The 14720-nt window shown below is 35.6% G+C and overlaps 1 protein-coding gene across 1 annotated transcript; it reads right to left on the bottom strand.

Moving 5' to 3' along the window:
• Positions 1-398: 398 nt before the first annotated feature.
• Positions 399-13878, bottom strand: LOC137642447 (trypsin-1-like). Its single transcript, XM_068375006.1, has 10 exons — positions 13755-13878; positions 11335-11375; positions 9193-9302; positions 8901-9008; positions 7045-7213; positions 6345-6438; positions 5858-6035; positions 4384-4523; positions 3492-3621; positions 399-608 (listed from the first exon to the last, which is right to left on the bottom strand). The coding sequence occupies exons 1-10, from the start codon at positions 13791-13793 to the stop codon at positions 550-552; spliced, it is 1068 nt and encodes a 355-aa protein (XP_068231107.1). The 5' UTR covers positions 13794-13878; the 3' UTR covers positions 399-549.
• Positions 13879-14720: the final 842 nt, after the last annotated feature.

The raw sequence follows: 14720 nt of genomic DNA, 5'->3' as shown, positions 1-14720 counted from the left end.
CGAAAAAGATACTGAATCATTTATGAGAAAAACAGCGATTGTTGCTGATGCAAACTCTGAACTATCAAAATAAACTAGATTATATGCATAAAAATTTCAAGCAAGTTGAACCTTGTTTCATATAACACTCATTCCAGGATTATTTTGAAGCAGCTCAAGTCTTCATATGTTTAACAATAGGTACATCATTAGATTTTCTGTATTTAGATGAACCCATAACTTTAGTTTTAATTTCTTTCAAAACAAAACTTTTCCTCAAAATATAGATATCTATTATGTTGAAAGTTTAACAAAGCCACCCAGTCTCAGTGAGACCTTTGAAGCCAAGATTGGCAAGGTCACACAATTGAGGTATTGGTATTGTGAGGATAAATCATAGATTTTTTAATGCCAATATATTTAATTTACCACAATTGTTAAAGAAAAGGAATGAATTAACAACAATATTTTAAGAAAAAGAATAGTAATTCCATATAATGAAAATTGATTTAATGCCTGATTGCAGTGATATGATCTCGTTCAAATTTTCTGTGGTCCATTTGATGTCATCTATGGACTTGGGCAAGTTTGAGAACCAGCGATGTTTGTAGATATCCAAGAGAGATAGTCTGAAAAAAATACATATCCAAAATCAGTTCACCATAATATTCCTTAAAAAAAAAAACTTTAAATGAATTAAAGCTAAGTACAGTATCAATGATGTTAGTGGTTCATCATTTTATCTCTCGGGTATAATGTCATTAGCTCATAACTTTTTTGTTTCTATTATATATTTTGATAATGTGCTGCCGACTGATATTGGGTTACAACCATTTGGTATCTCACAGTAAAATTTACTAAGGATCCCGTTTTCTCATTGCAAACCGATCATGGTGCAATGACCTTTCAAACCAAGTCAGTCCTGACCTTTATACAAACAACCATCTAGGGTACACTGTTGCGTGCATTTGCAATGCTAAGGGCCTTGTCATGGGCGGTATTACTGGCACAAATGATAATTGCAGACCAGTAACGTGCCATCAACTCCCTTCAGGATGCCTTTCCCAATTCCTGACCATATGCCGTCAAATCCTTGTTTCTGCTGCCCCAGAGAAGTGATATGTTGGCATAGCCTCAGTGGCATTTAGGCCCTGGAAATGTTCGATGTGGAATTTGATTCACCTTAACAAGTTTCTGCCACAGGATAACGTTCTGCACATGTTCCAGCACTACAACATGCACTGGATGCTCAGTACGTGGATGCTTAATGGAATGCCCTTACTTTAGACATACCTTTAGATGCCATCGAAAATATTGTATTACAGTCATCTAATGGCGCAGTGCAGTGGTCAAAATTTTTTGCCTTCATCCTAGGGTGCGAGGAGTCTGTAAGCGATCATGTCTCAAAGAGAACTCAAATGACACTGATTGTGATTTTTGGTGCCCTCACTGTGGAGAGTGCTTAGCTAAATATATACTATTGCATAAAATAATGATAGGTCTTAGTGATCGGGTTCTTATAAGGCATATATTTCAGGCGTGTGATACATTCAATGACATCTCTGACAAAAATGATGTTGAGCTAGACGTAGCAGTTTTGAACGGCAAATCAAATGTGAAGCAATGCCAAAACTGTGAGGGATGTCCTTCACCTGGTTGAACATCATGCCCAGCAAAAAGTGTGACATGTCATGGCTACCAGGAGGTAGAACACTTCCAGAATGCTGCAGGAGCTCAAAAAAATCACCGCTTGCCTCGCGTGTGGTGATCCTTGCAGAGACACCGCTCTCTATCCCTTCACAATCAAGGTTCTTGTCTTCCTTAGAAGGAGATTGGTGTCCATCTTTACCTTAGGTTAACGCCATTCACCATTGAAGTGGGCGGGCGATTTACTTCGTGCCAACGGACATGAACATTTATGTCATTGAGAGTATGTATGGAGCTGAGATTAGAACTACTGGGGTTTACTAACCCTTTCCCCCTCATTGCATCAGCAGATGTCACTAGCAAGGCAGTCTCATAGCTCTACCCTTCTCAGACAATGAAGCCAATTACAGTACTAATCCCACCCATTTAAGTGAACATCCCAAAACTGAAAGAATGGCTGTTACATAACATTTCGTTTCTGACCTCCAACATGACAAGGGAATCTTTACCTGCAATTAAGGGCAAGCAGAAAATATACACTAACTGCATGACATTTTACCGAATGCCTGTCATACACTGGTAGTAATGTCTATATATTGGGAAGAAGATGCTAAGATCCAGCTTATCAAAGACATTTGGAAGGGCAAGATAGAACCAGTTCCAGCAGGGGATGCAATGGAGTGTTGTGCGAGGATGGTCCCTGCAACTAAGAAGATGGGATAGCCTCGCCATTCAGTAGACTTCCAATGGTTCAACACCCACTGACTTCGTAAGATTCATCATACACTGGCACCCATCGACTTAGTTTCTAGCACTCATATACACATATAAGACTACAATTAACGCCCATTGGGATTTCCACCAAATAGAGTTGAATGAGGATAGCCGCCCACTCACGATCTTCATCAAACCATGGCAACGGTATCATTACCATAAAACTTCCAGGTCATTATTCAGGGTCTAATGCATATATGAAAAGAAGGATTGAAAACACCCTACAGTACATCACCAGGAAGCATGTTTTGATGGCACTGCTGTATAATCACAGCATTGAAAAGGCATTATGGTACATGTATGAATTCCTATCAATTTGTGCCTCTGCAGGGACTGCACTCAAACCAGGGAAGTTCAAATTTTGTAAGAGAGAGGTTACCTTCATCAGGTTTGATGTGGGATGGGAGGAATATAAACCCACAGATGAATGTCTAAATACTTTTTGTAACAGCTATATACCTAAAAATCCTGCTATTACTGATAATAGGTTGTGGTAGATTTGTGAGCCAGTTAGCCCCTGCTTCGCAATTGCATCCATCATGGAGCTCTTCAGGGACCTCAGGAAATCCACAGGTAGCTAGCGTTTCACCCTATTCATGGTCAACATATCACTCCCATTGAAACTTTACGCTCCAGTAGAAGGAGAAACACTCGCAGTCACCTGATGCTTGCGAAAGGCCAGATTGTTCCTTCTTGGGTGCCCAAATGTCACCATCATAAAAGACCACCACCCACTCATCAAACTGCTGGGTGACAGGGCCCTTAAGATGTTATCAACACAAGATTGTTCAACCTGGATGAAAGTACACTCCAATTCAAGTTCCACAACAAATACCTTCTCAAAAAAGTATCATTGCTGCATATTTCCTCTCAAGATACATGACTACAAAATCATCCCAGGAAGCTTCTAACGTGAACTTAGAGGACAACATTCGAGTGGAAGTAGTATGTGAAACCGTAACTGCTTTGGGACAGAACACCAATGCTTTGAAATTATTTAAATATTTCCATTCTGAAAATCTTTTCACAATCAAGTTTAAGGTTTTCGTAGTAGAAATCAATCAAACAAATTTTCCCTGTAATTCACTTACTGCCTACTCGGGCGTACACTCCAGGACTGTTTGCACCGGCGCAGCCATAACCCCAGGACACCACTCCAATCACCACCATGAATGTATTAGCTGTGTTACCTGGAGTCACTAATGGACCACCGGAGTCACCCTGAAAAGAGAAAATTCTATTAGGACTCAACCGAAACTAGTTATATTTGAGGTTAGAACATTTTCTTGTTTATAAGAATAACTACTGTCAGCACATAGAACGGAGGTTGTTGTCTAATTATGATAAAACAACTTTCTCCTCACTACTCTGTCTCTTCGATAGATATCTGTATTTTACTCTCAGGAGACCTTTCTAAATCCAAATGTTTTTTTATCTGCACCATGACCTATCATCGACTTCATGTAAGCTTGGAAAATAGTATTGGATCTGGCCTCGGTTATCAATATATGGCTCTAACCATTCTATAAATAAATACAGTACTACATTGACTATTCAATAATCATGACCATATACATTTGGCATCTTTTCAAATTTGATACATAAAAAAAACGAAAATTTACTCATTACAAGTAAAATACCCACAAAAATCCTTTAAAAATGGCCCACAAAAGGCTGTTTCTCCCACACATTTGTGAGAAGTTCCTACAAAACGGGAGCACCACTACGTTTGCCTGTACTTCTCTATTCCTGTCTTTTTTTTCAATGTTTCTTTTGCCCTCTGAAAGTAGACTACTGCTGTTTGTAATTTTGCATAAATTTTGTCTGTATCAACTCTTGTCTAAGAAATAACAAGCATTTCTAATTGGGAGTACTGAAGTCCTGCAAGTTCTTCTTCACGTCTTTCAATATGACATTGTAAATGTGTAGTTACTAATATATCTTGATTTCATAATGTAACCCTGTTGTTGTAAATGAACAAACCTGACAAGAATCTTTTCCTCCAGCAGCCAGTCCAGCACAGATCATGTTATTTGTGATTCCACTTCCTAAAAATTGTTGACACTGTGTGTTGGACATTGTTGGAACGTCCACTTCATAAAGTTCATTAGGCTGATTACCACCTGCAATGTAAAAAGTTTTTGGTAATAATGTTCGTGAAGTTAGAAAAAAAAACCTCTTTCCAAAATGGTGAGAACCAACAGTAACGTAATCAAATGAAAAAGTCGAGGAAATTTGTCCTTACTTATTATTTGATAGACATTGTATAACTCCATTTTCAATTAATCAAAAATTAATTTGGCCAATGCATCCACTCAATTAGGATGCACCCATTGAATCATAATAGGACCACCTTAAGGCTAGCTAAGCCATAGCGATTTCAGGCATTTTCGCCTTTGCCTCTAACCCACTAGATAGTTTTGCATGGTAGTCTTCACATTCTCTACTCTCCTTACCCATCTCACATAATAAATATACATTATGTTTTGCTTTCAATGTAATTTCCTTAATGATTATTTCATAACGGTGATACAAGCTCTAGGGAGGATTTCAACTCTAATGATAAAGCTGATGTGGTAACGGTTCAAACTAAAACCCTTCTGTTTACTGCTCTACTATTAAGGTCTGGTGCGCAGTCTACCCTTCTTGTAGATTAATATTGATTAGTTTTACACTTTTCAATTTTCTCCTCTCCGAAATCCAGTTGGCCAGTTATTGTATTACATGAAGCTCTAAAAACCTCTCACTACAGCTTCTACTGATGATTCAGTTTTAAGAATGACGCCATTACAAGTATCGTAGCTAAGCTTAAGGGTCTACCCCAAAAGGTGTTCCTCAAACTTCTCTTCTTATTTTCTTTTATTGTTGTTAGCCTTATTGTACAAACACTGTTCCTGTTTTCATTTATCTTATTTCTTGTTATGACTCATTACTAACTCTTCACCTACATGCTGAGGTTCACTTCTCTGGGTACTTCAATATACACCACACAGATGTAGAGGATGATGTGACCCTTAGTTGATAATGAAATGGATAAGAAATTCAAAAATAAATTTCTATTCTCACTAACCATGAACACAGGCACCTTTATTTTTACTTATCTGGCTCGAATCTTTGAATTACTCCAAAAATTAAATTCTTACTGCTATTAATCTTTGAATTAATCCTCTATTTCGTTCATCTCCAATACTTTCCACCTCAAGAAGCCAACTATGTTTTTTGACGATTCCCAGCAGGCTAACATATAGGATTATTATTTTCTTTATGGAGAATTCGATGCTTTGACAGCTTAAACTAAAAAAAAAAACAGAAACTGCAAATAGAATGTATAGCAGGTGCATGGCCAGTGTGTGGTCTAGACCAACATGTATCTCTGATAAAAGAATTGCTAGCTCTTTGTTGCTTAAGGTAAAGGAATATTTCATCTTTTGTGGATGCTCATTATTAGCATACAAACCCTGTGTTAATGTTCCCCAGCCGGTGACTGTAGCATTCACATTGCTATAGTCATCGCCTGCATTTGGGAGGCAAGCCGGAGCAATCTTGTTGTCTGATGGGAAGGTGATCGCAGAGGTCAATTTGATCAAAGCCACATCGTTGTCCATAGTATTACTGTTGTAATTGTCCATGATGATCTGCAAAGAGAATGATTGATCAAACTTATTTTTTCATATCACATTATCTTAACTTTTACAAGATCCCTGTTATTTTAAAAACAGTATTTTAAAATCAGAAAGATTGTACTGTATTGGGTTGCACTATTTACTTCAAATTTTCCCATCTTTCATGGATAGCAAACCAAGATATACTGCAATGCATTGAGCAAGATTTTCAGTTTTAGAAAAAAAAAAATAAGAAACCCTTCACTAATTTTCTGGCTCCTTATAAAAAGAATCTCTAATAGAATATTTTTGACAGCAAATACCAAATATTAACTAACTTACACTTGACGCCTGGATCCTTTGTGTTGATGACGTCTCAGTCGTCACGGACCAGTCATGTTCTCCAACTACTACATAGACGCTTGATGCACTGGCTCTGAAAGATAAATGGGATCATTGTCAGGAATATCAGACTTTTTTTTTTTTTTTTTGTATTATTATAGTGGTTTTATTGTGTTTTTGTGTTTCTTAGATGAAATTACTTGATTATTTGTTAAGCTGTAAATTCATATTATCAACACCAATAAATAGGTAAAGTTGCTATAGTTCTTATGTTATATTTGTTTACATTATTTCGAATTCCTCTGGCCAATTTTCCTCAGTGAATGTTGCAAAACAACACAGAAATGTATCAATACGAATTTTCTCCACAAGAATAAAGAGATTTTCAATTCCTGTACTACTATATTCACACATCGGGTATCAGCTAGCCAATGATACTTTAATGGTGTGTTAGATGAAGAGACTTTTTTTCAAGTTTAATACACTGGATGGGCTATGATAATGACCTCTAAGACTATGTAGGAGTTGTTTGATATAGGAACAAATATATTCAAAACACTTAATATCCTATCCAGTATTAATATAGTTGGCTAAACATAAGATTTGAGATGCTAATATTAATTGTTCTGAACACAGAAATAATGGTGAAGGTTCTCCGGATCAGAAGCAAGAGAGCGTTACCAAGAAGTAGAACTCTTACCCATCAACACAATGAGCTGCTGTTAGGATCCACTGGCTGGAGATGATGGTACCACCACAATATGGTGTACTAGATGAAGATGTTGTTAACGCAACTTGCCAAGGATATTCATGCACTGTTGTTTGTATTCCTCCAACAATCCGGGAGACTGGATTTCGTCGGCCACATACTGCGCAAGAGAAGTGAATTACTTGAGCTACAACAACCTTACGATGAAGACTTAAAGAAAATAATATGATCTTTTCTTTATTTTAAGGACAAAGGGTGGGTGGAGCTAGCTGAGGGAAAGTCGCCTTGCAGTTGCGTTGGTACCCGTCCGAGAGAGTAATTTGGCAATCCTTAGGCCCTTATGCCAATCCCAAGCTTCCAGTTCTCGAACCTAGAATATTCTGGAAGTAACCAAGTCTTATATGAGCGCCCCAGGGCTGCATAGCAGCAGAAGAGAAACAACCATCCTGTGAAAGAGCCAAAGTGGCCCCCTCTCTCTCTCTCTCCAAGTGTTTTTAGTGTGTCCTATCCAAAGTGATTTGGAGCCCGCGTATATAACGTAAAATTGCCAGAAATTTTAAATCTATTGTGTTGTGGTGAGTGTTGATATTGCGTAAATTTTTTTTAATTGGCCCTGTGCAAGTAAATTACGTGAAGTTAGTAAATTTATCAGTTACTTTATGTAAGTTCTTTACGAATTTAAGCATTAGAGTGTAATTAATTTTTTTGTCTTAGTCTAAGGTTTTATTCGGATTTAAGATTTCAACTCAAGTGATTATATAATTTTCAGAGTAAAACATTTTTGTCTTAATCTAAGTTTTGTTCAGACTTAATATTTCGAGTAATTTATTTCTTTTTATGTAAATTCTGTCAGTGTTATAATTTATATAGAATATATTTATATTTGTAAAGAGTGTATTATTTCAATCACCAGTGTTTATCTCATACTCACTCGTATCCTGTTAATGAATCGAAGAAGTTGTTTAAATAGATCATAATAATAATTACCCAGTTTTGTCTTGAGTGTAATTAAAGAGACCTTTGGATATTCAGTATTTTATATAATGCTGTCGGGGAGTTTTATAATCGTCTTAGAGCTCGGGTATTAATATTTTCAAGTGTAACAGATTTAATAAAAAAACAAACAGATGAGTTTGGAACTCTAGAGGTTGTATAGCTTGCCAGCCATAATATATATAATATTATATTTTGGTTCCCAGATAAAGGACCATAATAAATATATATGTATATATATATATATATATATATATATATATATATGTATATATATATCTGTATATATATATATATATATATATATATATATATATATATACATATATATATATATATATATATATATATATATATATATATATATATATATATATATATATATATATATTTGTGTGTATACAGTACATACTGTATAGTATGGATAAATATAAGCTATATACAGTCTGGTAAATTTCTTTCTTTCAGGAATGATTATTGGTGTTTCCTGAGAGATATATGTACATGTGTAGATTTACCTAACTTTACTCCTATTCTACCAACGATTATGACAAATGGATTTTGAATTGATTGGCCTACTCAGCATTGTAAGGTATGCAAATCCCAATTTGTTTAGGTGCCTCACTCGCTTTTACCAGTTGCCTAATGGACATGTTACCCTCCATCATATAGGAGAAACATTAATTATTTCTATTTATTGTGTAGTCTACAGTATCCAACTTCCTTCCACAACATGTCTGTTGTGTATTTTTTTTATATATATTTTTTTTGATTTTCGATGGGGAAAACTTAAAATAAAAACTATTTAGTAACACAAATATTCAAAAGAAATTTCATAGTAATTCTGTACTTACCACATGTCCCAGTTGCTGTTGTTGGTTTTGTTGTCACTGCTGGTGCTGGTTTTGTTGTCACTGCTGGTGCTGGTTCTGATGTTGAAGACTGGTCCGTTACTCCTACATCTGGACGTAATACATACTATCGTTAAAAAAAACCAAGAACGTTGCCTAGGTTATTATTAACTTGTAATTATTTAATGTGAATTCTCATAAAACTAAATAGCCCTAATTTTGAGAACCATTAGATTTTCTCAAGTTTATTGAAGGCTTGATTTTTCTAAGAAGATAATTTATAGAGTAGGCCTACCTTGTGTATTACCCTCTGTAAAGAACCAGCTATGTTCTGCAAAATCTGTATTCCAGCTATGCACATAGATTCCTTGCATTTTACCCTCTCTGGGGTCTTTGTGCGGAGTACTGGTTGGGAGAAGAAAAAGTGTGAAATTGAATAGATAGAAATAAATTTCAAAATTACGCTGGAAAAGTATATTCTAATGTGATTATAAAAGGTACATAGATACTTATTACATTCGCACATGTTTGTGTGAAATGTTTATTTTAAAAATACGAGATGGATTGAAAATATTTATGTTATTGACAAAAGAATTTTAAAAATATCGATATCGCTGATAATTTACTGAATCAACAAGAAAAAAAAACTTACTCAAAAGTACTGTTCCTCGTCCAAGTCAATTCCAGGTTTAGGTAAAATTACAGGAAAAACAGCTATTCTAACAGTAAGTAGTGTGCTTTTAACGAATTTGACTTTTATTCCCACTACAAATAAGCTGTCCTACCGTTATGGGGTGTCAATGACCTTCGATGTCAGGATGCCAGAGAATTTCAAATCAATCAATCAATCTACCGTTATGGACGCCCCCCCCCCAACTTCGCGACGGACATAGGGGGAACCTCAGACTTTGGGTGCGAAAACAGGACACAACGTGATTATTTAACACTTTCGAGATTTTTAAAAGAGCACAAAACATAACAAATCCACCTAACCTAACCTATTGGTTCACAGGTCACAGACCCCCAAACCCCCCTTCCCAGGTCACAGACCAACCCGGGGGGGGGGGGCGTTGCACCCTTGATCCTCATTCAAAGGTCACAAAAAAAGTAAATCACAAATAAATCCTAACCAGAATTGCACTTGGGACACTTTAACCTTTGAGGGATAACACAATTTCGATTGATTTTATGATTCCACCATGGATAACGCTAGATTGATCAGCCTTGTGTACGAGAACAGGTGCTTGTGGGATATATGAGAATAACTGGTTGACATGTTCAGTTTTTCCACCATTTTACAACAATAACTTTATTAGCGGACTTTCAAGAAAAAATCTCTCTCTCTCTCTCTCTCTCTCTCTCTCTCTCTCTCTCTCTCTCTCTCTCTCTCTCTCTCTCTCTCCATGGTTTCTTAGAAATTTCTGGCCACGTAATCCGTCATAAATGACACGTTTTGTATTGAATCAAAATTGGCAGATAAATCATTAGTTACGTGTAAAGTGAAACCCAGGTGGTAACGGGTAGTCAGACATTAGCCCCCCCCCCCCTCCGGCCTACACGGTGAAGGATAAGTAAGCCAGGATTAATAGATTATCAATCCTAAGTAAGCGGGCGGCCCACCCCATAGGTAAAGTTGTGCGTGTCACGCAGGTTTTGTCATGATATCTCCCCCCCCCCCAAATAAGTCACTTTTTCATATAACATACAAGAACTATGTATTTTTCCAACTTGTTTTGACTATGATTATTATTATTATTATTATTATTATTATTATTATTATTATTCAAGAAACATGTTCGTAAACATTCGATTTCTATATTAAAGAGCATGGAGAATTTCAAAGGCATATTTCAGAGGAAGAGGATCCCTATATTTTGTGCAATTTTTCATGGATTCATTGTGCATCCCAGAGAATAATGTATTAGGAAGAATAGGTTAGTATTACCATTATTTATTGATTCGCCAGTAAATTTTCCCCACCTAAAACCCCCGCTTCCCACTGTGAGGTCCCCACCCCATTACCGTAAGGTGTATTGGGATATATCTTATCAACTATTTATTTGCGACGGAAATATAGGTAACTTTCGAAGAAAACGAGTCTTTTTCTTGTAACTAATACCATGTCTTTATTAGAGAAGTTTTTCCCATGTTCTAGAATAACGCCCAGGTTTATTTTAAGCTTTTTAATGCTGTTTCCCAATTATCATACTGTAGATACAATTATTAATGTTACTGATATTGCTGTCTTTATTTCCTTTCTTGTCAAGAATACGGTTGAAATTATGTTTATGATAATCAAGAAAGTTCCAATCGATAAAAATAAATGACCCGAAGGTTATCAAAGACGTTCAAACTGGTTAAGAGTTTCATGATATTACAATTACAATTCTCATGGTCATTATGTCAGTAGATTTCCCAAAAAATAAAAAGTACTTACGTTCCTTTCCCAGTGGGAACGGCATTCACGCACAAGAAACTCTGAAGAAGAAAGGGGGATATAAATGTAAACAATATAATGTCAGATATATCATTTACACCACATATCAGAATAGACATCTATACTGTACCAGGATTAACAGTAGACCAGGATTAACAAGTATTTATTAATTTCTGTAAATGACCTAAATGCTTTTTATATATATAAAAAAAGAAAATATATCGTGACAAGGGCATCATAATTCATATAACATCTGATAGAATGTAGTTAAAGTGAACCATGTATCCGTTGCAATCAAGAAAATAATGGATTTGGGGCTAAAGGTCTCATCGAAAAGGATTTGTTGTTGGAGCAGAATGTTTAACTTGCACTATATATTTCAAAGGGGGAAAGGGCATAAAATACACACACACACACACACACACACACACACACACACACACGCACACACACAAATACACACACACACATATATATATATATATATATATATATATATATATATATATATATATATGCATGATAGACATATTTATATATGTATATATTGTATATATTATATATGTATAGTATATATGTATGCATAGCCTGTATCAGCCTCAGACCAGAATATCAAAACCTTCTCTTGAAATTATGAACGGGTAAAAAGACCATTCTATAGTTTTAAAGTTTTAAAGTCAAAGAAATGAAAGACTCGGGATTCAAATGCTTCACTAATCAAGTAACATAACGGGTAATGTGGTAAATGCACAATGTAATGCACTAATGGAAGATGTCTGTTTGAAAAGAACTCTTAGGAGTTGGCCTGACAGGATGCCATAACAATATCAAATCTTAATCCTAATCACAATTTCCCAAAGGAAGGAAACTATAGTCTTCGAGCGATCTCGCGTAGTTCATCAAATATTGAAAAATCTTTTAAGCCTTTTCAAAGTACTCTCGCTCTTTGCCTTAAATTTTCTGACGTATATCCCATATACGTAAATACGTATATCCCGTATCTTCATGTATTACCTCAGTGGTTCCCAACCTGGGGGAAATTTGAAGCTTCCAGGGGGGAAATAATTACACTACCTACTAACTAAAACAAGCGGAAAATGTCCTCATAGTACGTGCGGCAATTTGTTGTTAGCCATTCAATTGTGATATGATCATATCAGTTCTCAATGACATGATATTCAAGGGGAGAATTGGAATATCATGCCCATTTCTGAGGCAGGCGAGTGGGCATGAGGGCTAGGCGGGGCATGAAGGGGGAAATCTGGATGGTTGAACTAGGTGCAGGGGGGAAATGACAGAAAAAAAGGTTAGAAACCACTGTATTACCTGGTTAGCGAAGTTTTGTATGTTGGTCGTTTTCATTTTACGTAGTATAAATGTTGATGATGATCTTAATATTTATTTCGGCTAGAAGCTTAGAAATGACTTGAAAGTATTTTTCTTTAACCTAACATAAGATATGTTTTAAAATTTCCTACCACCTTGCGTTTATTGTTGAATTTGTTTATTCTTAAACTGAAGATGGTGCAGAGTCAAATTCTCGTCTCTTCACTGGAACAATGCAAACCTAATTTTTTGGTGGAGGAAACTGCTAGGAAGGAAATTACAAAAGCCTGGCAGAAATTCCCTAGATATGAGATAGAAAAGTTTTTGTCATTTAGGAATATAATAAGCCTTTGTTAGGGCTGGATGCTTGTTACCTTTTATATCTTTACTACTTTTCATGTAAAAAAGGAAAATCAGATATTGAAAATATACTATGAAATTAATGAGCTGTACATAAATTTGATATGCGTGACTCCATTTAATGTTGATTTATTTGGAATTCTTCTTAAGAAACGTGTCATTTTATATATTCCAGCTGAGAATTTTGGTCAAATAGCTTCCACATAACATCGTTTTAGAAGATGCATGAATAAGAATTTCCAAAGGGTTGTTTATAGAAGTGTTTCCTTAAAGTGAACCCTTGGTTAAACTATAAACACATCGAAGTCGTATGCAATTGAACTATATTTGACATCTGTAAGTCCCAACTGAAATCTGTATCAGAACTCTTTGGGTCTACCTCGAAGAAACTGAAAGTTTACTCTTGTGGTTAAACTATTAACAAATTCTAAGCCTACAATGAATTGACTTCCCGAAAGTTCTAAAAGAAAAATCTGGGCGAAAAATAAGAAAATATCACATTTTCTTTTTATAGATAAAAATCACCTGATCTATTTTTTATGTATAACGTAGTAAGATTGAGCAGATAGTGGGAAAGTAGCGGTCGAAGAAGCATCGTTAAAAAAAAAAAAAAAAAAAAAAAAAAAAAACTTATGAACATAGAAACTTTTCTCACAAACATCAAATGGTTGCCTTAGAATTGTATAACTAGCAAGACAGCCTATCTATAAAAGAGAATATAGACTTGAGCTTACCAGAAAGAGCAGACCCAAAGTCAGCTGGACGGATTCCATCTTGGCTCAGTAGAGTCGAAGAAGAGTTCTCTTGCAGAAGTGAAAGAGTCAACTGAATTGACAGGTTCACCTTCTCTGAGGAAGGATCCCGAATGTCGGAGTTTATAAAGAGACCAACTAATAACTTCAGGTGATTTGATGACGTATTTCTTAATTAGCTTTTTACATACCTTAAACACTTGTGATAAATGTAACCGTTAGTATTATTAGTTTTTAAAATATAATTTTCTAAGTAAAATTTATTTAGTGGGAATTTATACAGTATGTACATATTTATGTATGTATATATGTGCAGTAAATACTGTTTATGAATATACATACATACATACATATATATATATATATATATATATATATGATCATCATCATCTCCTACACCTATTGACGCAAAGGACCTCGGTTAGATTTCGCCAGTCGTCTCTATTCATCATCATCTACCTCACGCTTCATAGTCCTCAGCCATTAGGCCTGGGTCTTCCATCTCTTCTATTGCCTTGTGGAGCCGAGTTGAAAGTTTGATGAACTAATCCCCATTGGGGAGTGCTTAGAGTATGTCCAAATCATCTCCATCTGCCCCTCACCATGATCTCATCCAAATATGGCACTCGAATAATCTCTTTTATAGTTCCATTTCTAACCCTGTCCTGCTATCTAACTCATAATATTCTTCTGAGGGCTTTCTTCTCAAATATACAAAAATCTGTTGGATATTGTTTTATTGTCATACCATGACTCATGTCCATGCTGTAACTCAGAACTCACTAAACTGACATAAAGACTGATTTTCATATGTAATTCCAGGCGATTTGATTTCCAAATTTTACCTAACCTAGTCATTGTCTGATTTATTTTTTTCAATCTTTCAATGGACTCAAATTCTAAAGATCCTATATTAAAGATCGTAGTTCCTAAATACTTGAATGATCC

This window comes from Palaemon carinicauda, chromosome 6 (genome assembly GCF_036898095.1).
Source record: "Palaemon carinicauda isolate YSFRI2023 chromosome 6, ASM3689809v2, whole genome shotgun sequence".
Lineage (NCBI taxonomy): Eukaryota > Metazoa > Arthropoda > Malacostraca > Decapoda > Palaemonidae > Palaemon > Palaemon carinicauda.
This window is presented reverse-complemented; position numbering and strand designations above follow the sequence as displayed.

Excerpts from the sequence above, each read along its gene's own strand:
- LOC137642447 (XM_068375006.1), bottom strand. The coding sequence starts at position 13,793 with ATGGAATCCGTCCAGCTGACTTTGGGTCTGCTCTTTCTG. Across the intron at positions 6,439-7,044 it reads GCAGCTCATTGTGTTGATGG|AGCCAGTGCATCAAGCGTCT; the intron begins GTAAGAGTTCTA and ends TTTATCTTTCAG. Across the intron at positions 6,036-6,344 it reads AAAGGATCCAGGCGTCAAGT|ATCATCATGGACAATTACAA; the intron begins GTAAGTTAGTTA and ends TTCTCTTTGCAG.